This window comes from Neocloeon triangulifer, unplaced genomic scaffold (assembly GCF_031216515.1).
Source record: "Neocloeon triangulifer isolate White Clay Creek 2 clone unplaced genomic scaffold, ASM3121651v1 ptg000017l, whole genome shotgun sequence".
Classification (NCBI taxonomy): Eukaryota; Metazoa; Arthropoda; class Insecta; order Ephemeroptera; family Baetidae; genus Neocloeon; species Neocloeon triangulifer.
Window position 1 is genome coordinate 8823445 of NW_026775559.1, and position 25080 is coordinate 8848524.

The following is a 25080-nucleotide window of genomic DNA, read 5'->3' on the forward strand; positions in this document are numbered from 1 at the left end:
GAAGCAAACAATATTATTCATTGCAACAGAAATATTATATCATATATATTTTCCATCAATTGAAATTGACAAATAGAACATCAAATTGCTATTTCAAAGTAAATAAGACTTGATAATTTTCTTTATAATGCACAGGTATCCGAGGACTTACAGGAATTCAATTTTCAAAACTCCCTGACAGACATACTTGACGGGCAGGCACGCCTGCCGCGCAGCAAAGTGATCACCAAAGTTAACAGCCAATTTTTCCAGTTTGGGGGACAGGAACACCAATTTCAACAGCCCATTTTGTATATCCTGCACAGAGCCCTCTTCCCCGGAGTCACTTACCCGGAATGACACCATGTTGAGAAAGTTGAAACGAAAGTCGTCCGGTACAGCGTTGACCAGGTTGAGTAGTTCGGCGGTGACCAAAAAGCTCTGCAGACTCTTACCCTTCAGCACCATCTCACAAATACTGCTTGGGGGTTCTCTGCCTCCGTAACTGACCAGCTCGATACAGTGGAGAGCGTCAAAACTGGTCTGTCGGAGGGGGTGGTTCAGCTCCTGGGAGAAATTGCAGCAGAGTGAGACTTTCTGCAGGTTGGGGCAGTGAGCGAAGAGGAGACTCAGGTCCATATCACTGGTGCACTCGGTGTGCGTGAAACATTCCTTGATAGACAGCTCGACCAACTGCTGGCCGTAGCCCTCGAAAAACAAGTGGCACAGGTGGACAGAGGTGTTGGAAAAGCTGAGCTGGGACAGTTGGGGGAAATGCAACAGTGGTCCGATGGTTTCGGGAGTGAATTCTTGGAACTTGTTGGCGATGTAGAGACTTTCAATTTTGGGCAAGAGGCGGCCAAGGTCACGGTGCTGGTCGACCATGTCCACCAGCCGGACGCACTTCTGGCCCATCGGCCGGACTGGATTGTGCTGGAAAAAGGTCCAGAGAGCGTACGAGACTTTGCCGCATTGGACGTCGCACATCAGACTGATGTGTGCCTGTGGCACGTACTTGAAAAAGAGCACAGCGATTCGCTCGTCAATTCCGTTGCCCCTCTGCAAGTATGGCTGGACGACTCTGTATTTCAGTTGCTCGAGCTCCTTCAGTTTGGAGAAGTGCGAGACTCCCAATTCACCTACACTTGCCTCAATTTCAATCATCAAATCCCTGTAAAATATTAAGTTTTTTAATTAAAATTTCGAATGATTTCTCATTATCTAAATCTCAAAATTAATTCAATTAATTAGAGGTTTTAAGATAAATTGCTTATCATAAAATTCAGATTTGAACATCATATCGAGTTTTATTAAGTTTTCATTCAAGAATAAATTAGCATTGATTTTCCCACTTAAAAATCAACAATTTTTTTATTATATTTCCCACAAAAATGGCTATTTACCTCAAATGAGTGAGTCCGGAAAGGATTTCCAGATCTCGGTTATCAAGAGTGAATCCAGGGCAGTGCAAAACTTGCAGATTGGGCAGAAAGTCTCTACGAAGATAAATAAGGTTAGCACTCGTAGTGCCATTCAAATATAGCTCCTGCAGTTTGCAGCAGTTGTCCAAAAGTAAATTCTGGATAGCCAAATAGTTCATTGAGTAAGAGATTAGGTAATCATTGAACATCCAAGTGTTGGAATTCAGCAGGGAACTCAGGAAATCGAAGTAGACGGGCGAGTCTCTGACGCCGAACCTGTTCAGGATTGCCTTCACCAAAGTCCGCTGCATTGAGGGAGCTGCAAATAACAAAAATTTCACAAAATGATAAAAAAAATTATTAAAATAAACAAACTTACAAAGATTGCCCACAGAATGTCTGCCATGGCAAAAATACGCCTGGTTTTGCAGTATGAAATTTGCACTCATCATTTCCAAAGTGGCCACAGTTTTGCCAGTTTTTCTGAGACCCACAAGCTCATTTTTCAGCGTGCCGACCGTCCCACTGCAGAATGGAACACTGCAAAAGTTTAAAAGTCAAGACCATTTTCAGCTTATTTATACCCAAGATCAACTCACTTGATGAGAGTGTTTTCTCTGACGGCAGCTCGAGCCCTTTCCACCTCTTCCTGAATCATGCGTTCTGCGAATCTGGGACGTTCAAAACGAAATCTGCGTCTTGGGTGCATCTGGACGTTGTTGAACTCCATAATCAACTCAGGCAGTAGAAAGTCGAACTCATCGCTATCCATTGATGAACCAACGAAGGAGATTTATGTCGCACAGATGGGCCAATTGAGTCGCAGTTGGGGAAATTTTTGGTTGATCAGCATTCGACGCACTTGTAGATCAACTGCAATGGAATATTCCGTTTAGATACAAAGATAATCAGTGTAATTTGTTAGACTTCAGAGTTATGCCCGGTAGTTTGGGGCGTTTCGTTCGGGCCACCGAACTAAAACCCGGCCCACCCGGCCAAAGCCCTAAGATGACTTTTTTATTCTTATTTACAAATCTATGACTCAAGTTTAAGTTTTACCTTCAAGTCTATACTTCAATGCATATTTTAACCCTTTTGTTTTGCTAAGGCGGGGAGCTTTGTTTAAAATTTAGGGCAGAGAAAGTTGATCAACAATTTCGTGAACAAAAGACAACATAAACAACCACGCAAACGCAAATGCTAAATTAGTAACGCAGGCAACCGCTGTATAGCGCTGCGGTCGTCCGGTGTCCGGTCGATGCGTAAAGGGGCGTGGCTTTCAAACAAAAAGTTTAGCAAAGGTAAACACAGACACACCAACGCCAACACACGTGTCTTAAGATTAAGAAAAAAAAGAACTTTATGTAATTTGAAATTTCAGCTTTTATTTTAATCTTTCGTAAAATTTGCTCAAACTCATATTAGCACCATGTCATCGAGCAACAGATGCAAACCAAACATATTAGTGACTGGTACGTGGAATTTTAAAATTGAATCTTGCAGAAACAATAAAATCTAATTTTATTTTCTCTACACCATGTACTTACGTGTGTTCAATTTAAATAAATTAAAAATTTTGTAATTTAGGAACTCCCGGCGTTGGAAAATCTACTCTATGTGAACAAGTGGCGGAAATTACGGGATTAGAATGGATCCAAGTTGGAGCTTTTGCAAAGGAAAATGACTGCCTTGATGAGTTCGATGAAGAGTACAAATGTCCAGTGCTCAATGAAGATAAAGTATTGCTTCATTTCGTTATTTTGAAGTTTTCTTAACGTTTTTATTACTTTTAGTTGTTGGATGAGCTAGAAGAAAAAATGAGCGAAGGAGGCAGAATTGTCGACTATCATGGTTGCGACTTTTTTCCCGAGCGGTGGTTCGACATCGTTTTTGTCCTCCGTACAGACAACACTCAACTTTTTGACAGATTAAGACAAAGGTGCAAAATTCAGTTTCATGACTAAATTCTAATGAAAGAGTAAAATTTTAGAGGGTACAGTGGGAAGAAACTAGATGACAATATCCAGTGTGAAATTTTTCAAACGATTTTGGAAGAAGCTCAAGAATCCTATCAAGCCGAAATTGTCCACCAGTTGCCAAGCAACACTCCAGAAGAAATGGAGTCCAATGTTGAACAAATCACAGCGTGGGTTGAGCAGTATGTGAAGAATAACTCGTAATTATAGTTCAAACAATAAAATTTAATTTTTCTCTAAATTTATCAATTTAAGAAACAATACCCAAGTTTCGTTTCAACTCTTTGATTTTTTCTTCAAAACTAGAATAGTATTTCATTTTGGTCAACAGCTGCTTGGCCTTTTCCAAGTTTTTCTCCTCGAAGGCAGCATCGATGTCTCTAAAATTTTGCATCAGTTACTATTATTTGCTCATTGCAAAGGTTTAAAATACAAATACTTGGTGTATTGGTTGATCACTTTGTTATTTGCCTCAGCTAACTTTAAAACAGCCTCACTCGAGCTTGCCGACTCTAGCTCCTCGTTCAATTCCATGATTTCCATTAAAAATTCAGAGTCCATTTGCACCGTTCCCTCCTCAATAGAAAGGCCTTCCAACTTTAAAAGATATAGTCCTCTGTCCATTGGTTTTAATAGAGTTTTGTATGCTTGGTTGAGCAGGGCTGAGTGGTTTTCTGAATTTTCTTTTTCATTCTGTGAATTCTCAATTAATAAAAATTGAAACTTAAAAGAAAATGGTACCTCAGATTTTCTGCCATATTTATCTGGATGGACAAGACTTTGCAAGCTTCTGAATTTCTTGGTCAGCTCAGCAGTTTTCAAGTCAAATTTCTTTTCAACTCCGAGAACGTCAAAGTACGACGATGTGTGGTCGGGTTCCTGCAGGGCACTGCATTTTTTGCAGAAGAAATTGTCCAGCGGTTTGTCAGCTCCGCACTGCCAACAAGTGATTTTCGAAGCCTTGAAAATCGCTCTGCTCCTCGATGATGGTGCCAATGTTTCAGGAAATATCAACTTTGACAAGAGTGGCAACAGAGAAAGAGAACCGCGGGCAGAGTGACGAAGGAACATTTTTCTGCAAAGAAATCCAGTTTCGATAAAATTTAAAAGAATGAGAAATTTTTAGTTGAAATTGAAATTAAAATTTATGTGTATGTAGATTTTTACTGTGAATGATATGATTTCTCTTTTAGAAATTCTTTGAAATTTATGAAATGATTTTACCGTACACACTTCTGACGATGCTACGAGTCTGAAAAATAGGGCCCTAAATTGTAGGCATGACCGGAAAATTCCTTTGTCTAGTAATTTTACTTTATGTATTAGAGAATTCAAAAACAAAGATTTTTTTGAATTAAAGGGGTAAGGGGCGTGCATAAAAATACGTCCACTTTGTATTACCAGATCATTCCGCTAGGTGTCTATACTGTCTATGTAGAAAAGCCCGCTAAAAACCATTTTTGGCCCACTCTTGTGTCCCTTTTTGTTGCTGCAAAGCAAATGCTTCGAAGAACGAAGAACGTGTAAAAACAAGAATGAACAAAAAAAATTATGTAGGAAAAATGAACCTTCTCCTTCTCCCATCCGGAGTCGAGACGGTCTCGCGCTGCCATTGGTGATTGATTTTCCTGAAAGCCAATCAGCATCCACCTTAGTAGCATTGCCGGCAAAAAGTACGGTTGAAACTTGCTGAAACTTGTTTCGATTTGATATGATTTTGATAATTCAATTTGGCTTTTGGTCGGCTGTCGGCTATTGCGGAAACACTTCGATTTCAGTCTTGCAGCTCTCATGATCAAGTTAAGTCATTAATAAAGCTTTGTTTCTTCAGTTTCTTTTTAGGTTTCATGCGCATCATACGTGTGAGTTCACCATAAATACATACAATTTGATTTGATTTATTAATTTTTTGTTTTACAAACAGTGCATCCGCAATAACTGCATAAAAGAGAAATTATACCAGAGAAACAGGAAGATAAGGAAAGTCAACAAGTCCGTCTCATTGTGCTAATCCTCTCCTCTTGCAATGAGTTACATGAGCGCTGCACACCAAAGCCTCCAACAGGGCCTCCACTTTTACCCTTTCTTCAATCCTGTTGTCGGGGGGTCCAACTCGATGCCTCCAATTTACCCTCTGCAGCATCAGCATCAACAATCTCCATATATGGTACCAACGCAAATCACATCACCATCTCAAAGTTTGTATTTTCAATCTACAGCAAAATTTGTGTTCACAATTAAATAATAATTTCACAATTATAAACAGGCCACATGAATTCCTATCCAGTGTCTCCTCACCAAGTTGCATACAATGGCAATGGAAACTACTGGGCCAATGCCTTCTATCCTCAAACTAGTAGGGACAGCACAGAAAGTATATTCTATCCCAGTACCATATTATTTCTTTTTTGATTAAACTGATTTCTTTTTTTTAAGGGACCAGTTCCGTTTGCTCATCTTCATTGACAGACAAGTCAATGATTCAAAGTTCGTGTGATGATGAGAGGGGCAAACAAAACTGCAACCTGATCGTCAACTACCTGCCCGCAGAAATGACCGAGATGGAGTTTGGCAGGATGTTTGCAGCCCTCGGCCCTATTGAGAGTGTCAAACTTGTGTGTGACCCTATTACACACAACAGCCTGGGCTACGGCTTCATCAAGTTCTTTGACCCTGGAAGTGCGGCCAAGGCTATACAAACATTGAATGGTTTGAGAATTTGCAACAAAGAGATCAAGGTATAATTATTTTCTATAAAAATTTATAATGAATTATGTGGTTTAGGTTGTACATAAATTCAATTTGGAAATCACATTATCAATAGCAAATCAAAATAATATATATGTAATTTTTTGTAAATGAATGGAAATATACTTGATAAATTATAAACAACAAAAAAGGTATGTGAAATGAAAAGATTAGGTTGTTGTGTGCACTCACTTTTAAATATGAAAACTATCACTTTTCCAACGATTGCCTTTTAAACAAATAAAATTAATTAGCTCAAAAACCCCACCTTTCCATTTCACTCATCTTTTGATATTTTCTTATATACAAAAACAAAATTCGGTACTTTTTTTTTTTAAATAATGCTTAATATTTCATTTATAAATAAAATTATCTTTTTTGGCTCCATCAAGGTGTCTGTTGCTCGTCCGAGTTGCAAGGAAATCAAGGATGCCAACTTGTATGTGAGCAATTTGCCTAGCTGGGTGGAAACCTCTGACCATCTGGAACAACTCTTCAGCCCGTACGGCACCATCGTCAGCACTCGCTTGCTTTTGAACCAAAATCTGAAGCCTCGAGGCGTCGGTTTCGTGCGCTTCAACCTGCACCAGGAAGCGGAAATGGCCATGAAGACCCTGAACAGGGTCATCCTCGAGAACTGCACTGCCCCCCTGACCATCAGGTTCGCCAAAAGATCCCATGCGCTCATGGCTGAGGGCACACATTTTGCCAATTTCGCTCCCAGGCGCCAGCCAGGGATCGTCCTCCAGGTCAACTTTTTGGATCCAACTATCCACGAAATTGAGCTCCACAATATCTTTGGACAGTTTGGACACGTGCTGGACATTTCCATCATCAGGAGCCGCTGGAATACAAGGAAAAGCTATGCCCTGGTCACCATGCAGGACGTCGCTTCTGCCAGTGCTGCCATCAACTACCTCAATGGCAGCTTTGTTGGATCCAAGAAGGTGCGCATCACCCTGAGCGAGGATCACATTGGCAAAAAGGGCAGATATTAAAAGGATAGGATGCAAATTGCTGACTGAATATTGAGAAGAAATAATGCAAATTTTTGTAATGCTAGACAAATTAACTTTTATCTTTTATCAATTACGCAGTTTATTACTTTGAATTTGTAAATTATTAATGAAAATTATGCTATACTAAAAGTTGATTTTTTCGCAGTCGAGATTAGAGATGTTTTAAATGTAATGACTATAGCTTTGGCTACGTTGCACATTGAGAAATAAAAGTAATGACATGATTTTCCTTGGGAAGAAAATTGCAGAATGATAAAATAAAAAGGGAAAAGAGGATTTTAGAATAGTCCAGTTAGATAAAAAAAGATCATATAAATCTTTATGATTAAACAAACATGAATTTTCAGCTGATTGTCAAGAAAACAATAGTATTATTGTCTACTTAAATCTTTCATTTATTCCTTTGATTCATCTCACAATTTGAAATTAATGTACAATTGCAAATAAATGCCGTTTGCATAATGAAATGATTTTGATTCGAAGCCTAATCTTACCATTAGAACAAAAAATCGGTTCTCTCTGGATTTCCAGCTATTAAAAACTAATTATGGCAATAATATTGTTACTACTGTATTATGGAATTACTATTTTATCGCTTTGCATACAGAGAGCATTATGGGCTCTATAAGTTTCACAATACATAATTTCAATTGTAAATTTATGAATGCGCGCGTGACCAGAGAGCGGAACCAAAGTCCTTTTCCAACTTAATTTTCAATGGTGTGCGTGCATAACTGCATTTATTTTTCTGAAAATCGTAAACACACGTATTAGTCACTTTCATTTGAACCACAAATAATATTAAAATATTAGCTTCCGCTTACTATTTTTCTAACGCAATTCTTGATCATATAAAAATAAAAATTAGGTTCTGTGTAATATACAATGATAAATTTCATCAATTGTTTTGGGTGAATGCGATTTAATCAGATTTTATCGTGTATTAAGAAATTACAACAAAAATTCTCAATCGTTCGCTTCGCGTTAAAAACTAAGGGTCTGCGCTGCAGCAAAGCGCCTGATTCTTCGATAGTGGGAGTTTTGGCCCAGCGCGGCACCACACCGAGCAGCGCACTTGAGGCAAGAGCAGGTCACCTTCTCGCGGCTGTATTCGCAGTATTTGGTACTCAAACAACTTGCCATGGATTCACCCAGGTATAATAACGAAAGAATTTATTATTAATTGAATGTAAAATATGCAAATTTTTCTCATAAATAATCTAGTCAGTTTAGAATAAAATACTTGGGATTTTGAGTTTCAGCCATTTTTTTTTACTATAAAATTGCTTTTTTGGCTCCCTAACCAATTATGGCAATTTTTTTCAAATTAGTATTATTTTTTATTTTGTTTTGCTTGGAAAACGTTAGTTAGGTTTAGGTCTGCGTGTGATTTTTGTTACACTAATTTATTGATTTTGTCCATAATTCAAAACAAATACACATAAAACGACACTTTAATGCATAGTTTATATTAATTTGATTAATTTTTTTACTTCACGTCCTCCTTTCTATATTATGCATATGACATGCTTTTGGAAGAAAAAATTGCCGGAATTCAAATAATCCACACATTCTTCTTCTTGTAATACAAAATTATTGGTATTTTATTTTAACGGAATGCAGCATTATTCTCTTCAACATATTATTTTTCTTTTCACTTCATCAAAACGTAGATTTTGTCATCTCAGCAATTCTTGCGGGCATTCCAATTATTTGTGAAATAAGTGAAAAATTTGAATTATTTAGATTTAGATCAAATGTCCTTGCGGTCTCTTAAATTAGTTGAACTATTCCTTAGTTAGAGCCTCTTACTCATCTTATCTGCTCCCGGCGCTCCCGCTTTTTGCAATTTGCAAAAAAAAATTGTCATCTTTTTTATAGTACTTGCTATAAAAAAGACTTGCTATAAAAAGATGACAATTATTTTTATGAATTTTACACCAGTTGAATTATGCTCATTATTACAAAATAATTGATACATTTATTTAGCCCATTTTTGAATGAAATTGAAAGCTAAGGCTATCTGTAAAATCTTAATTATAATTTTTATTTGTTATTATAAATTTTAATTGAAGTTTCGCATTTAAAAAAAAATAAAATAAAACTGCTGCAGTCCTGACCTGAGCCTGTTGCCTTTGGATTCATCTGCTCAAGAAAAGCTTGTGGAAGAAATTCGGCAATTGTTGAATGCCAAAGTAAGTTGCATTTAATTAATAAAATGCCTCATCATATAATACCAATAAAATAATTATTTAATGCATTATTATTTTTTACAGTTAACTGAGGCCGAGATTCCTCCGAAACTTGATAGATTCATCAAAACTTTTGGCTATGAAGTGGTGATGAGTTCTGGCGACAAATTCCAGGAAGGAAGTTTGGGAGAAGTCCTGCATGACCAGATGCAAAACCTTCCAAGTAATCACGAACGCTACAAATTCCTCATTAATGATTTTGCCAAGGTCAACATACTGATGAAAGGTGTGTAAAAATTAATATACAATAATAAGAATGTTAAATATTTATTCTGAATTTTTTTATAATTTACAAATCCAAAATTAAACAAATTCAAATAAAAAATGTAATATTAATAAATTAATATATATAATTATTAATTTCAAAGTTTATTATTTGATTTTTAGTGCAGAATGCTCTTCTGGCCTGGGTGCGAAAGTGCCGGATCTGTGGCAGTGACGAGGCCAAATTCTTCACTTGCTGCCCTCACGAAGCCTCGCTGTGTGTCCATTGCACCCTGGCCAGAACTGGCTGCGGCTACGAAGACTGCAACTGGGGAAAATGCAACGTCAAGCTCATAGTTTAATAACAACTTATCTAGCGCTCATTATTTAAAAGACGCTTCTTATCTTATGCATTTCTCTTTACTTTGAAAATTAGGAAATTTCAAGAGAGCAGAAGCAAATAACAAGACCAATCTGTTTTGTTTATTCATTGTTGAACAACATTTGGGCAGAGTTAACTTTCCTGCTCACTATTATTTTCTTCAACGCTCCAACGATACCATGTAAAACTTATTCATCAAAATTCAAAATATATTTAGTTTAAAAACAATCAATTTAAGTCAAGATTTTTGTGTATTACCTCAATATTAATATTAATGATTCTTATTTTGTTAACATTTAATATTATGAAATAAAAAATTATTACAGTAAATAAATTTTGTTGCATCTTCAAAGAATTTTTTTTTCACGAACTTCTTGTCTTGTTTTAGAATGTAACTAATTAATTATATAAAATTTCATCTAAATTATGGGATTGATGAATTTAGTTTATCCTTAAATAAAACTGTAGAATTGTAGGAAACATATTTATTTTTATTTTACTTCTCAATCTAAGTACTCTCTTTTTACAGCATTATTATTCATCTTCTAATCGTAATATTTAATAATAACATACCTTCTTTGTAAGGCAAAATTGAAATCGTATCACTCCTCACACATTTGCACATCAAGTCATATATATTTTAATTTAATTGATCAACCAACACATCCACTTTTTGCATTATTTCTCAAGTTTATAATATTAGTACAAACAAATGGTTTCGATCGAGTTTTTTTCTTCCAAAACGCAGCACATTGAATTAGTGGGATGTGGAAGTTGACAAACACACACGCGCGCGCGAAACTTTAACCAATAAACACAGCCTCAGCAAAGAGAAAAGTATAATAGATTACGCTCAAGTATAATGTATAATCGTTTGCTAACACAGAAGTCAAAGTAGGGTGTGTCATTACAGAGTGGGGGACAAACTCCTAATTAAACAACAATTAAGTCCAAGCCCAACGGGGAAAGATTTTAATTACTCTAATGCAAGAAGTGCACTCTCAACATGAAAATCATTTAATTTCCCTCAAAATCTTGCTATACTTTTTTTTTAAAAAATACTCATTATATTAGCCACACTCTTTCTCTCTTTTTTTTAGAAACAGTCCAGATTTTTGCTTTTTTTTCTCATGTTTAAATTTTACTGCTTATTTGTCTTCTAAAATATGCTTTGTTATTTTCTCTTTGTTATATAATTTCCAGGCTAATTTATTTTACACATGCGACAAAAGTTTGAGAAAAACGTGTTTAATTAACAAGGATTAGGTATTTTACTCTTGATCTTGATATGCTTTTTTTAGTTTCAAAAGTGTGTGTGTGAGTGGATTAAGAAGTGTTTTCATAATTGAAGGTGCCGAAAATTCAACTTTGTTCGCAACGAGGTAGTTTTTGCAACTTGGGACTTGTGGAAAAATTAATTCTCATCGCTTTTAGATCAAGACTTGCTTCCTTGGAAACATAATTATGCAAGCAAGCCGATTGTTAATTGTCGATTCAAATTGCTGTGAGATCTTTGCATGCAGTTAAGTGTCTTTGAATTACAGGGATTTTGCACAATTTGCGAAAATTACTTTATCCTGCCTTTTCCTTCTTGCACACCAGACAGACAAACCAGAAGCTCGAAGAAATTAAAATAAATTATTTATCTCAAATTGCATTATTTACACACTCGCATTCACACACAAAAATGGGCGCGAACGAATTAAAAACAAAAAGATTCTTCTACTCACTCTCCATCAATTATGATCACACTAATTGTTAAGTTAAAAATCATTATTGTTTTGTATACAGCGGCACACATGGTGTGTCGGTCGATTTTCTTCTTTAAGTTTTAGTGGCTGAAGTAAAATACACACATTGTGTTATGCTGGGAAAGAGGATGGACTACAGGATTTTCATCTCTCACCACAAGCGTCCACCTCGAGTTTGAATTCGGGCCGCTCGCGGATATGCACAACAACAACTTCATATTTTTATATTTATATATTATCTTTATCACTGACCATTATCACATGCCCCATGTACGCTCTTTTGCACTCTCCTTGCTTGCATTTTTTAGGTGGTTTGGCCAATTTCTTAATATTAGACCGAAAGAAGCTAAAAGGGAGCAAATTCGACACACAAAAACACTCCCTAATTGTTTTTCAATACCAAAAGTTCCAATTGATTTTGTCAGAGAGGAGATGAATTATGCTGAGTGTTCTTTTCTACCAAATTCTTTCGACATCATGTAACATTTTTGGCAAGGCTGAGCAATTTCAATTTTAGCCAAAACTGATGTTTTTATAGACTTCTCTCAGTGTGTGTGTAAAAGTGTTTTGCATTTTAGTCTAGAGTGAAATTTTAATTTTCTGCCTACACACGCATGCCTTCAAAAGGACCCACCGAAACGTTTAAACAAAATTTACGCTGCTCTAAGGTGCTGCTGGAACTTGGAGAAGTTTTTGAGATCTAATTTTTTTAAAGTTTAAGTATTTTTTACTCTACTCGGGTCAGAATTGATTGGGAGCAGCACCTGGCTAGGAATTTGCGTTTCGACAGGCCTCACAAAAGCAGTGCTCTTGAGGAATTTCGCGCTTGCTTTTCTCTTGTAAGAAGTGAACTAAAATCCTCAGTCTATTTGAGAAGTACATCACTATGTATGCATTAATGTTAGTTACGCAGCAAGAACAGGACTATACTTTGCTTGTCAACGAAGGCGCCTTTACATTATTCATTTTTCAATGGCATAGGTCAATTTGAATTTTTCTTTCCCATCTCAAGGGTCTCGTCTGAATTTAGAAGAGAATATTATAATATTACATCTTGCTACACAGAGAAAGTAATTGAACTTGCTTTCTTCCTTTCTTTCTTCCATTCAACTAAAGATCAACTACAATTATTGACTTAGACTGTTTCATGATTATTAATTATTTTTAAATCCAGTGTGTGGTTTTCTTTCAGAGTTTAGTAGTAGTAGCGGTACAAACTAATGCCAGCTTCGAGTGCAGCATTTCATTATTTTTCATCTTGCGTCAGCGCCAAAAATACAATTGCGTAATAGCAGTGTGATTTTTTTTGTTACAATCATCAAAGGAGGTTATTCTGTACAGATTTTGTTTTGCAGTAAATAAATCTTCTACTTTGCTTCCGTTTCACTTGCGTTCGAATCCTCTCCCTCTCTCTTTATGTCAAAAATCTTCTTTTCTCTCTTTTTGCTTTAACAAATGCAACAGCAACAACAACAATAAAGAGTAACAATTTACCCAGGTTTCCTATCGGCTGCTGTCTCTGTCACTTTTGCCTAGTTTTACAATTTTTATCTTTTTTGTCTACTTATTGTTGATTTCTCATCAGTCTATCAATGTAAATAAGGTTATAATAATCCGTACTTTGAGGAACGAGGCAGAAAGATGAGCGCATCAAACAAAATATTTTTTTTCTTCTTCAAAAAGCCCCACTTGATTTTGCAGTGAGAGTCCAGGACTTGGTTTGAAAAAAAGGAGAAGCCAAAAACACTTACAAACTTAATTCCTGAGACTAAAAAATACACAATCTTCCAACTGCAGTGTCCGTTAAAACTCACTGCAATCTCTTTCAAATTTCAAATAAACCGAAGCCACGAGATTTTTACTATTCAAATGGGTTGGACATTTTTGTTGTTGTAATTATCATTAAATAAGTTTGAATAAGTCCGTAAAAACAAAAATGGCTTTGGAATTGTCGAGAAAAAAACGCTCTAATTGCCAAAAGTCATCCACCCTTTTTAAATAAAAATTACGAATGTGAAAACTCGACTTTGTTTGAGAGCGACAAGCAGCAGAAGTAGGAAATTGAGGAGGAGGAACAATGCAACGCCGCACTAGCCACTGGCCGGGATGGCGGGGCCTGCCGGGGGCGGCCCGCCCTGCGACTCGTGCCTGTGGTGTTGGGGGTGGGCGGGGGCGGCCCCGCTAACGTCTCTCGCGCCACCTTCACTGTCCACGCAGTTGTTGTTGTCCTTGGCCGGCCGCTGTGGCGGGGCGGCCAGCTCGGGCGGCTCCGAGTGCACCCGCAGCGCCGTCGCCAGGTCCTGCAGAATTTCGGTCTCCTTCTCCTCGATCAGGTGGAACCGCTCGTTGAACAGGATGATGTGGGTGAAGACGCTGTTGAGCTCCGAGTGCAGCTTCAGCAGCATGATCTCCTTGAAGTGGCTGTGGTACATGTGCGCCACCACGTGGAACAGCAGCCGCAGGATCTTCTTCACCAGCGACTCAAACGAACTTGGAAATTCATTAGCTGCAATCAAGGTTCAAAGTTCAGTTGCAATTTAAATTCAATAAGAAACGAAAAACAAAATTTGATCAAAACAAATTAATATTAAATTTAATTTAATTATTTTACAGAAAAATAATAATTAGTTTGAGACAAAATTTTGCATCTAATTTGCAAAAATCTGGTTAAGGAAAACAGTTTATAAGTAATTTAATTAAAATTGATAAAATAATTTGATTCTTATTTGAAATTCTATTTATGTGTAATGATCAGAAAATATTTTGAAAATGTTATTTGAAGAGTTTGAAATAATTTTATAAAATATCTGCTATAATAAAAATTTACTTTTTAAATGTTTCAATTTTTTCACCAAAAACAATACTGACCATATTTGGTGGGGAAAATGGACTCGTCGTTAATAGTTTTCTGCGTAAAAGTCATCACGTAGTCTATATACTGAGGGGCGGCGACTTTCGTCTTTTTGCCCTTCTCGTCGAACCACAGATACGTTCTGAAACGGGGACACACGGACATTAGTTATTACTGCTAACAATGAGAAAAGTGAAAGTGGCTCGATATATTATTTGTCAGTCAAAACTCACCTGAGACCGGGACCGGTCATATCAGGACAGCCAGACATAGTGCAGAATTCTGATATTGTACCGTAGATCAGGTTTATATGGTCGAAAAACGCAATCGCTGCGAACAAAATATGAAGATGTTAATTTGAGAAAATTATTGATTGTTTTAATAGTTTGTGTTTTATTATGTTGTGGTGATAAAAGTGAATCCAAATTTCGGTTCAAATTTTCTTAATGAAATGTAACTTTGATTAAAAAACTGAGCGAGAAAACCAATGCTCTAAAAACAAAAATAATTATCCAAATAAATTTAAAAAAAAATTAAATAATTTAATAAGAATTGAGACTTCCAATTAAAAGATAAAATTTTGGAATTAACATTCGTGTTAAGAGTATTGGTTTTCTAACACAGAATCGGTTTCCGACTCCACGGTAAATTCCCTTTAGAAAGATTTTTTTGTTTATTTTTTGCAAAGTATTAAATTATTATAATGAAGTCTTGCTTGAAATCCGTGCGACTATTAAAAAGCAGTTTGTAAAAATGAGGAAATTAGTAGCAATAAAAACGTGACGGGCTGGCGATTCGGATAATTGGCCCACTTCCTCTATCATTAATTCGCAAATTTATGTTTTTATTTTACCAAAATTATTATTTACGAAGGAAAAACAAGCACAAAGTGTTTGATCAGGACAGGAATCACCGTTGGGTCGACCTATAATTGACATGGAATGATTGATTCACTCACTGTGCGACGCGAGCCATTCGTTATAATCGAGACCGGCGGGCAATTCAACGAGGGTGCGTAGGTCGAGGTCTCCGTGCTTCCTTTCGAGCACCGCCTCCTCCAGGTACAATTTGGGGTCCTCACCAGGGGCGCTCGCCTCTTTGTCTTTCCGCCGCGCCTTCCTGCAAGCACACAAGCAACACAATCAGATTGGAAGGAAAAAAGAATCAAAACGGTACAATCGCGGTTGAACACAAATCATCATCACCATATCGTCACGATCCATGAGATTTGTATCTTATTAATGGGAAACATCCATCTCCGGAAGAATCAAATAACTTTTCAAAAGCCCAATGTAAAATATTTCCTAATTGCTTGGATAGAGAAGATTTTTCTTCTTTTATAATCCTTCAAAGTAAGATGATTTTGTGAAAGGAATTCTTCAAAATAAATGGAAATTTATTCTCTTTTTATCGATTTTTCGGTGGTAATTTTATTTAATTTAGTTTTAATTAATTTTTCAACAGTTTTCCCTGTTTAAACAGAAAAATTTAATAAATACGTTGTAGATGAATAAATTTTTTTTCGCAAATTTTACGGTGCCAATTTTAAGGAAATGGATCTTGTGATTTATAGTTGAAAAGGCGATCAGCGAATTTCAGAGTGTTTGCTGCTGACTGGGCTGCTCGCGAGCCACTTGACTGCATTAGCGTCGAGAGGAGTCGGTTGCCCACCTTGGATGGGTCTCTCTCGATTATCAAGGTTCGAGCCAATTTGGCGAACAGGTCCGCCCGCCCGGCGCTTGTTGGAAGTGCCCGCACGTATTTTAGGACGGCGATTGCGGTTGAAATTCAGCGTAAAGGTCACAAAGTGCGTAAGTGAGATTCAATGTCTCGCTCGGTTTTTACCACGGAAGGGAAGAAAAGTGTATACTTGGAATCGACACTTTTGAGAAAATTAAATTCTAAAAATTTCTTGTGTATTTTACATTATAATAAAATATTGTAGAATAATAAGATATAACTAAATAGCGGATTAAAAACTTCAAAATAAAATTAAAGTTGGGTCAATTTGCCTCTGAGAAATTACATCGTTAAATTAAAAGCAATGCATAATGATTAACTGTTATAAATAAAAAATTTAAATTTAAAAATATAGAAAAATTAATTGTAAATATTAAAATATAAAATATTTTTTCCTTTTTTATTAATTAAAATATTTAAATAAATCAAAAGCTTCCATTTCAAGATTATTGAAGAAATGGGGTTACGTCGTAAACGATTTTACCTAAACAGAAACCGGAACACAATCCATTCAAAAACCCACGTTTCAATTGCAAAAGTGTGCCTGATTTTCTGCGAATGAATCACATCGCGGGCCAAACAGGGAGACGCTTATTGAGCGCGACGGTTTTTGCGAATTTACAAGTGGCAAACGCCTTCAGCTATGGGCAAGTCGGTCGACGCGGCGATTTGCATTCGCTGGGCGTCCACTAACGGCACCAGCCTACTATATTATGGCAGCGCTCCCAAATTCGCCAGACGCACACGCAAGTGCAGCGCAAAAAATTAATGTCAAGACAAATCAAATGGGCGTGGCTCGCTTTTCGCAGTGATTGTTGCTGAGTGCGCTTCTGGTCTTCCCTTTTAAACGAAAACGAGGGCCGGTTTTAAAGCGTTCGCCGTATTTAGGCTCAGCCGAATGCTAAGCTCGATCAAAACCACGCACGTCTCTTTGATTCAGCGAGCACACTTTTAATTTTCATTGCTCAGTTTAACTTCAATAAAATTTAAAAAGTAAATAAATGTTGAAAATATTGTTTAATTAATTGATTTAAATAAGTTGCATTAAAAATGTGAAGACAAGAAAATTTATTAATTATATTTCAAACACTTATATACAATTTATAAAAAAAATTTCTGATGATAGGGACTTTTTAAACAAAAATATTTTAGGCTAATTTACTTTTTTACCGCTCCAAAACAAAATGATATAAAAATGGGGTTCAGCAATGTGACCAATTTGAAAACCGGTTTTATTATTTGGCTAAAAATAGAAGCTACATAAAAAATACTCGTTTTTTTTAACTGTATTTTTTTTTTAAATTTAGGGTTTTTGTCTCGATTTTCTTAAAATACTAACCCGTACAAATTGCCCTTCAAAATGTTACGTCAGGCCTCTACATCGATTAGCAATCTTTACATCAAACGCCCTTGCGAAAATCTCGTCAGAGATCTAATCACTAGAATAAAGGGAATTTGACAATGACTGAATGACTCGTCGACCGACATTTCGCAACTTTTCAAGACCTTCGCACTAATCTGTGAAAAAAGCAGTTCCTATAAAGGAAAAGAAAGGATGAGTCGACTTCTCTCCGTTATGTGCGGATTTTGCATATGAAAAGAAAAAAAGCACGTCAGTGGATGGGTGGAGGACTTTGTTGTTTGTTTTGCATGCAAAATGTGTGTCAACGCGGCCTTGGGAGTGACAAGGAAGTGCTTAGAAGTGGAGCTTGCAGCTGATCGGTGCACAAACTGGAGATTCAACAAGATTGATATCCAAGAAAGTTGAGCTTTCAAATACAACTGAAGAATGAAAAGGTTCGTCTTCAGTGTTTAAGAACAACTTTTAAAGTAAATAAAAATGGTTTTTAATTTATATTATTATTTAAATGTGTAATTCAAATTTAAAATGAAAGTTGATAAAAAAAAATTATTTTTAGTAAATATATATTTTGCAGTTTTAAATCAAGACTCAGGCTGGAAAAGCAACAGTTTTAATAAACCCTGCTTGTCATTCATGATTGTTAGTTTTGATTCAATGTCACAGTTGCGCAATTTTCTTACGTCGCAAAAGTATTGATAAGAAATGAAATTATCCAATTGAGATGCAGAATTTGCGCGTCTCTACTCCACTAACCACCTTTTTCCGGCCCGTTTAATTGCACACCAGCTCACAGCGAGCGCTTCAATTAAGCAAATCAAGGCAATTACTCAATCTCGTTTCGCTCTCGCGCAACCAGCAAGACTCGAGAGATGCAAGTCTCGATGAATTATGGGTCAGTGTGTCGCTCGCAGGCGGTAATAAGCGTTTAACACACACTTTGGCGGGTTTCAAACGAGACGCACTTGTTGCCGCCGAGACGAGAGGCGCTTCAAGAAAATAATGAAAAATAATTAGCATGGAAATGCTCCACCTTCTGATGCTTCATTTTTATAGACTCTGCTCTACATACGCACTGCAAATAAAAAAAGAAAAGAGAGAGGAAGAAAATGGATATTCAGAATGGTCGATCCGAATGCTTAAGGTGCAGAAAGGCGGATTCGGTTACAAGACGGATGTAAATTTGACGCACTTGAATAAATAATAATTTAAATAATAATTTATTTGACGTGAAAAATTAAATTTAAATTAATTTCTTAGAATTATTGATTTCATGATAAAAAAATTAAAGATAATTTTTACTTTTGAATCTTCTCCAAATAAAATTCAAAACTAATATTCAATTACATTGATAAATGAGATTGATTTTATAAAATATATGAATTTATATTTTCATTGTCTGAATCTTCTTTTTTTTTGTCGATTTCCCTCCAATTATTGAAAAAAAGCAACAATTTAGCAGAGGACACAGCTCATTATACCTAATTTAAATTCGGTTTCATTTCACCGAAATTCTGATTGAATATTCAGTAGGTGATGAAACGCCTGCAACAGGATGTTGTGATTTTCGCTCCTTTGTATCCTGTGCATGCATAATATGCTATTCAAATGCATCTGCCGAGTTCATCCGAAAAGAGCTCGTTTGTAAATTTGGTCCACATTATCCAGTTTTGTCGCGTCTCGCGGCCGCAATGCACGAGACGGGCGATTTTTTCTTGACCCACTCGTGCCGAGTTCCGCGAGCAACTGTAAATTATATATCACATAATGTGAGTGTGTGTGTGTGTGATACACATCTGGCCATGCACTCCATATAGCGGCACTCGCTAGAATTGTTTTTATCTCGGTGTGTGGGAACGAAAACTGAGGCCAATTTTATCAGCTTATCACGACCAACCGCTTTGCTGATGCGCAAAATTCGGTGTTTTGTGCCAAAAATTTCATTTATCTACAACAGCTCTCCTGATCTGGGGCACCTATTGAAATAAATATATCACAAAACTGGAAGGAAATGTTTACTGTTATACCTGAACGAGTTCAGAAAACAGATTAGGAATTTGACGCTGCTCCATTATATGCAGATTTTTTACAAAAAAGAAAAGTTCTTTTTTTATTTTATCTTTCTCTTATGAGAAGAAATAATTTTTAGAGTTAAAAAAATTGAGAAAAAATTTATTTTATTAACAAATTCTTTTCTCAAATATTGGGATCAATTTTCGGAACATTTATTAAATATAAGTGACGTTGATTGAAGTTAAAAGTAATGATTTCAATAATTTTTTAAATCAACATTTAACATAAAATTATAATTAAATGCAAAAATATTTCTTAAAAATTTGCGGTGGATCTTAGAATTAAGCAAAATAGTAATCCATGCTAAAATAATACTTTATAAAAGACAAATCATAGATGCAAGACTTTGAGGAGCAAACGCCCATTTCTATATTTACGATTCAGAAGAGGTGAATACGAAAGCAGCCGTCGCGTGAGGAAAACAAACAAATGCAAATCGAGTGCATTCAACTCTAGACCAGAAAAGATTTTTTATATTTTTTCACACCTGCCCTGCTGGTCGTTTCGAGTTGGTTTTTCTGCTTCAGAAGAATCTAGGAAGCGACTCGCGCGGGTCACGTTACGATGACTTTTTCACGGCACGGTGTGTTTATTTTTCTCCTCTCGTCAGCTTTTGTTCTCCCAATTAAACTCAAACAATTTGCCACGTGTGTGCGTTGGTAATGTACACTGATTTTGAGGTCAAACACTCGTGGCACGAGAGATGTCACTGCACCGATTAGCAAATTCACTTTTCAAGAGAAAATGAGATGAACTTGTTTTTTTGAACTAATTGCGCAGTTCAACGACTCGAGACTAATTTTATATTTAGGAAAAAACGCAAATTGCTTCTTTTCCCTTGAAATGCTTAGTAAGGTAATTTCTCAGTGTCATGTGTATTATATTTCTCCGACAAAAAAAGAAGCAAAAATTGTGATAAAGCAGCTGTCATGAGCGGCGCAGAGAGAATGCCCCTTGCAAGGCTGGCGTTGACCTCTCCTCATATAAAATAATTGTATTCGTGTTCACAATCGTTTGGTAATGCATGGAATAATCACAAGGTGCGAACGGACCCGCCCCGTTGAATAACTCGCGCCGATAAATCGAAACGACTGTCAGCGAGTTGAGCAGCGAATACTAACGAAGTAAAGTGTCTTGTCCTCGCGCTGCCCTTCGAACTGCTCACTTGAATTATTGCAAAAGATCCGAGAGATTGTTTTTATGTCTTGTTCAGCGACCGTGCCAGACAAATTAAACATTTTGATTTTTTATGTCAATTGTTGACGTTTGCAGCACGTTTGGCTAAACATGTTCCTGCTGGAAATTTACAAAATATTGCAATAATTTAAACACAAATTCGTAGCGAATTGCAATTTTAAGAGCTCCCTTGAACTTTGAAAAATAAATCAATATTTGTCCACATTAATGAAACGATTAATTCATCAAATTTAATTGATATATTTATTATTATTTATTCGTTTTTACGTAATTATTTTTATTTTTCTTGAAAATTGTTTTGAAGTCTGCTTTTGACTTTGCCAATAAACTTCCATCAATATTTAATGGCCATCGTTCCTTCACTTATTAACCCCTTTTAACTTTTTAAGCCGGTTGGAAATTTCTCGCACCATGTGCTGTCTGTCTCTGATAACAATTATTTATTTTTTTACTATGCAGAGTCAAAACACATTAATAATCAACGGCGGCGACTCCTCTAATTTTGTCCGCCTGCCCTTTTTGACTTGCCGACAACACCTGCGCGCCTCAACTTCCCCTCGGCAACCAACAGCTGCTGATAATTCCCTCACATCCGAGTGTAAAAAATGCATGTGTGATAATTTAAGTGAGATATGTGGAGAAACAGCAGTGGCTGGATGGGTGAGCAGCAGGTCAGCAACCCGGTTGGCAAAAGGGACTGGCCCTTTCCGTGCAGCCAAGAAGTCGGAAGAACAATAAACAATCGCTAATTGCAAAGAGACATCTCAGACAACGCCTTCCTAATTAAGCTCCTTTGTTTTGACTTTGGACAAATTCGGAAGGTCAGACGGAGGAAAACGATAATAAAAATTTAAAGACTCACGTTTCTATTTATTTAACATTATACTTTGTGCTGATTATAAGATTATATTATCTTATATTTAAAAGTGATTTAACTAATTTTAGACAGAGATTTATTTGTAATGCAAAAAGATCAGAGAATTAAATAAATATTCAGAAAAAAGAAAAATTCACGGTGAAATTTTCTATGCTATTTAAAATGCCGATGAAACTGTAAATTAATTATAATTTTAATTGAAAAAGATAATTTGGAAACAATTATTTACCAATTGTGAAATTAGAGAGAAAACGTTTGATTCGCTATTAAAATATCAAAGTCGTAAACGTCTCGAGTGTTGCCTTACATAAGAGCAATTTATTATTTCTCAATTTCCATTTGCTCGAGAGTTGGAGTGCAAGTGCATCACGCAACATCGAGATTATTGATTGTTCTGAATGGCAGTGCGTCTCGTACAAACCACCATTGTTGATTTGCATAATTATTATCAATCGAGCGCATCTGGGCGCCGCAAATAGAAAGACAAAGAAAAGCAGTTTCCCTTTCTGGGCGAAAAAGGCTCCATTCATATTGTATCGAATGCACGACCTGCACGCAGCCGATCGACAATTATTGCAGAGAGTGAACGAACTCTCTGCGCGGAGACAATGAGGGACAAGTTTACAGAAAATAACAGGAATGGCCAGCGCGACAAAAAGAGCGGCGAATCGATCGGTTCAAAAGAGTGGTCATTTCTCTTTCCGCGAAACCGGCCAATAAATAAATTCGATTCAGCCGATCTCGTTTGTTGGCCGTAAATAAATAAATAGACGAGAAGTTGCTACGCCATGACGGTGCTGTTTTTCTCAACATCGAGCTGTTGCCCTTGGGAAAACGCGGCTTTAAAGGAAATCAATACGGAAAGCAGCAAAAAATGGGCATCTCTAGGTCTCGGAACAAAATCGATGCCGAAGAACGCAATAAAAGTTGCTCAAAATTGTAATCTGTTTGACATTTAATTTTTCTGTTGCAAAACAAACTAGTTTTCAGTTGGCTCATCTTTCTTCATTTGGTTCTGCGGCCAGAATTTATTCCTTGTTAATTTTATTTTATATCGTGACGCTGTTGAGAAAGCCCGCGGGCTGATATCTCTCCAACTACATAACGGCCATTCATTTATTTGCTTTTTTCATGGGAACTCTTTTGTGGTCTAAAAACCATTATTATTATCATCATCGTTCCGTATGTTTGTCTGTCGCTTGAAATTCCTTTTAAAGTAATAGCCCTTTTTACAACCGGCTGCTGCATCATTGTTTGGAGTTTTATTGCGCAAAGAGTGTGCGTTTTGTATTTCATTAATTGCCTCCGCATTGGATTTCACTGCTGGTGGAACGAATCAGATCGAAATCGAGTGTTTTTCTTTTCACTGCTCTATGCGAGTGTGTGGGAGGAACCTAAATTTTGTTCGAATGCACGACCGCCACGCAAAACCGGTCCATCTCGCTGATAATCGCGTTTAGCCAAAATTGGGTCACCCTATTTACAACTTGATCAAAGTTGCACGAGTCGCGCGCGGCCGAGTTGTTACTTTTTTACAATTTTGTTGTACATGTCGTCGCGGATTGCTCCAGCGGCGGGAAACAAGGCCATTGCATCACTATTTGTAGTTTTGCCTTTCTCTAGCTCGGAATGGAATCAACGATCATTTCGGGACGCGGACGAATTGCAAGATGCGTAACAAAAGCTGCACGAATGTCGATTTCGGATTGACACTCCGTGTTTAGAAAGGAGAGAAGCGATGCATTCTTCTACATCGGTTTAAGAATAAATTCCATTCAGATCAGTCGAGGAGAAATTGATGCTCTCTGCATTCGAGGCAGAAATTTCTTTTCTTTTTAAAGTCGATCAAATGAATAAATCTAAATAGGTTTATGGACTGAAATATCGAACAAAATTTAAGGGGAATAAACAATTTTCCAAAAAATTTAAATTTAAATGATTTTATTATTTTTATTGCTGTAGTTTATTTGTCCACACTGATACAAATACATATTTACTTTCAATTGATGGAACAATATTATTTGAAAAAAGGATTATTTGAAAAAACGACACCACCACTAGCAAGAATTTTGCTAAAACTTCCGAGATCAAAAAGACCCCATCCGCTGCAATGAGTCTCATTTGACTAAGTTTTTGTTCTTCTCACTTATAAAAATTTGTTCCCTTGCAGAGGGCGGTAAACTGTACGTTCCACTGGGCAGGTTTTCAGGGCGTCCAGAAGGTTAATTTTAAAGTGTTACAGAAACAACCATTTTTTATTGTACGAAAAGTCAAATTTCCAAACTGGATTACATATTGAGTATCTAAAAATGACAAGTTTCTTTTTTCAATTAAAACTGATACACTCTTTGGTCGGCTGTGTAAAGTGAAAAGCCATGTTTTCGCCAGCATCTTAAGAGCCTTTGCGGTTTTCAAGAGATTGACACCTCAACTCTGCGGCTCGACATTATTTTTTGTTTCGCCATGAGCAGCGCATCTGGTTTTACAAGAATCTGGAGAGCGACACATGCAACAAGTCTCAAATGCAGCGGCGGAAGAGACGAGAGGAACAAGACCATTAAGGAGCGAACGGTTTTGTTGCCGCGACGCAAGTGCAGCTTGATAAATAGTGAAGAGGCAAACAGTTCATAATGTATATGGCACTGAGAGCGACTTTTTGAAGAAAGTAACGGAGCCCGCGGGCACGGCTGCACAATTTCAATAATATTATGCACCTGCGCAAACACAGACGTTTCGATTCTTGCTCAATTTGAAACACAATTAGTACATCAAGTCGTCGAGTGCAAAGGAAAGAGATAATTAATTCTCAAAGAATTCTTCATTTCTGCGGCTTCGTTTCATTTCATGTGAATAAAACAACGGGACAGAGAAACTACTGCAAAGATAATGACGAAAACACGAAAATTTGTGTTTTTCTTGTCTTCACTCTCAGGACAATAAAAATTAAATTTCTGTTGCCTCCGGTGAAAATGCCAGTTTTTATTTCGTCTTCTCTCCATCCAATAAAGTAATTTAAATTTATATTTCATTAAAAAAAAATGCTGCTTCGGAGAGGTGCAGCTCGGCGAAAGGTGACTCGAGAGGGCAATCGAAACACACTCACGCAAATTCGACGCGTACCCTCAAAACTTTCACTGCGCTTTTCAATTATCGAAAATTATTGGAACACTGCCGGTGGCGAAATGAGGAGTCGCGTGATCCATCCTAAAAAATGTGATGAAAATTCACTTTTATTTATTTAAATTAAAGA

The 25080-nt window shown here is 36.7% G+C and overlaps 6 protein-coding genes across 13 annotated transcripts in view; 3 read left to right on the forward strand and 3 right to left on the reverse strand.

Annotated features, from left to right (window-relative positions):
* Positions 1–13: 13 nt before the first annotated feature.
* LOC132203723 (uncharacterized) lies at positions 14–2619 on the reverse strand. Its single transcript, XM_059631708.1, has 5 exons — positions 2460–2619; positions 2000–2273; positions 1780–1940; positions 1383–1719; positions 14–1150 (listed from the first exon to the last, which is right to left on the reverse strand). The coding sequence occupies exons 2-5, from the start codon at positions 2170–2172 to the stop codon at positions 148–150; spliced, it is 1674 nt and encodes a 557-aa protein (XP_059487691.1). The 5' UTR covers positions 2173–2273; positions 2460–2619; the 3' UTR covers positions 14–147.
* A 60-nt stretch (positions 2620–2679) lies between these two features.
* LOC132203731 (adenylate kinase isoenzyme 6) lies at positions 2680–3617 on the forward strand. Its single transcript, XM_059631717.1, has 4 exons — positions 2680–2872; positions 2988–3139; positions 3194–3339; positions 3391–3617. The coding sequence occupies exons 1-4, from the start codon at positions 2830–2832 to the stop codon at positions 3578–3580; spliced, it is 531 nt and encodes a 176-aa protein (XP_059487700.1). The 5' UTR covers positions 2680–2829; the 3' UTR covers positions 3581–3617.
* On the reverse strand, positions 3581–4770 carry LOC132203729 (iron-sulfur cluster co-chaperone protein HscB). Of its 4 annotated transcripts, none has more exons than XM_059631713.1 (4): positions 4606–4770; positions 4118–4451; positions 3810–4069; positions 3581–3756 (listed from the first exon to the last, which is right to left on the reverse strand). In XM_059631713.1, exons 2-4 carry the CDS (start codon positions 4445–4447, stop codon positions 3627–3629), a joined length of 720 nt encoding a protein of 239 aa, XP_059487696.1. In that variant the 5' UTR covers positions 4448–4451; positions 4606–4770; the 3' UTR covers positions 3581–3626. The 4 variants fall into 4 exon arrangements, with proteins under 4 accessions (XP_059487696.1, XP_059487697.1, XP_059487695.1 ...); XM_059631714.1 differs by having other exon boundaries at positions 4610–4769; XM_059631712.1 differs by having other exon boundaries at positions 4601–4768.
* A 348-nt stretch (positions 4771–5118) lies between these two features.
* Positions 5119–7550, forward strand: LOC132203470 (ELAV-like protein 3). Its single transcript, XM_059631275.1, has 5 exons — positions 5119–5238; positions 5301–5574; positions 5643–5750; positions 5813–6114; positions 6517–7550. Exons 2-5 carry the CDS (start codon positions 5403–5405, stop codon positions 7120–7122), a joined length of 1188 nt encoding a protein of 395 aa, XP_059487258.1. The 5' UTR covers positions 5119–5238; positions 5301–5402; the 3' UTR covers positions 7123–7550.
* A 617-nt stretch (positions 7551–8167) lies between these two features.
* LOC132203018 (uncharacterized) lies at positions 8168–10442 on the forward strand. The gene is made up of 4 exons (XM_059630440.1): positions 8168–8298; positions 9257–9338; positions 9420–9621; positions 9783–10442. Exons 1-4 carry the CDS (start codon positions 8285–8287, stop codon positions 9959–9961), a joined length of 477 nt encoding a protein of 158 aa, XP_059486423.1. The 5' UTR covers positions 8168–8284; the 3' UTR covers positions 9962–10442.
* Positions 10443–11100: 658 nt separating this feature from the next.
* LOC132203017 (MOB kinase activator-like 2) overlaps positions 11101–25080 on the reverse strand; it is a 96414-nt gene continuing 82434 nt past the window's right edge. For all 5 annotated transcript variants that reach the window (XM_059630437.1, XM_059630439.1, XM_059630435.1 and 2 more), the window contains exons 2-5: positions 15542–15702; positions 14817–14913; positions 14601–14725; positions 11101–14238 (exon numbers count right to left, since the gene is read on the reverse strand). In XM_059630437.1, coding sequence (XP_059486420.1) covers positions 13823–14238; positions 14601–14725; positions 14817–14913; positions 15542–15702 — 799 coding nt within the window. In that variant the 3' untranslated portion in view covers positions 11101–13822. The remainder of the gene's footprint in view (positions 14239–14600; positions 14726–14816; positions 14914–15541; positions 15703–25080) is intronic.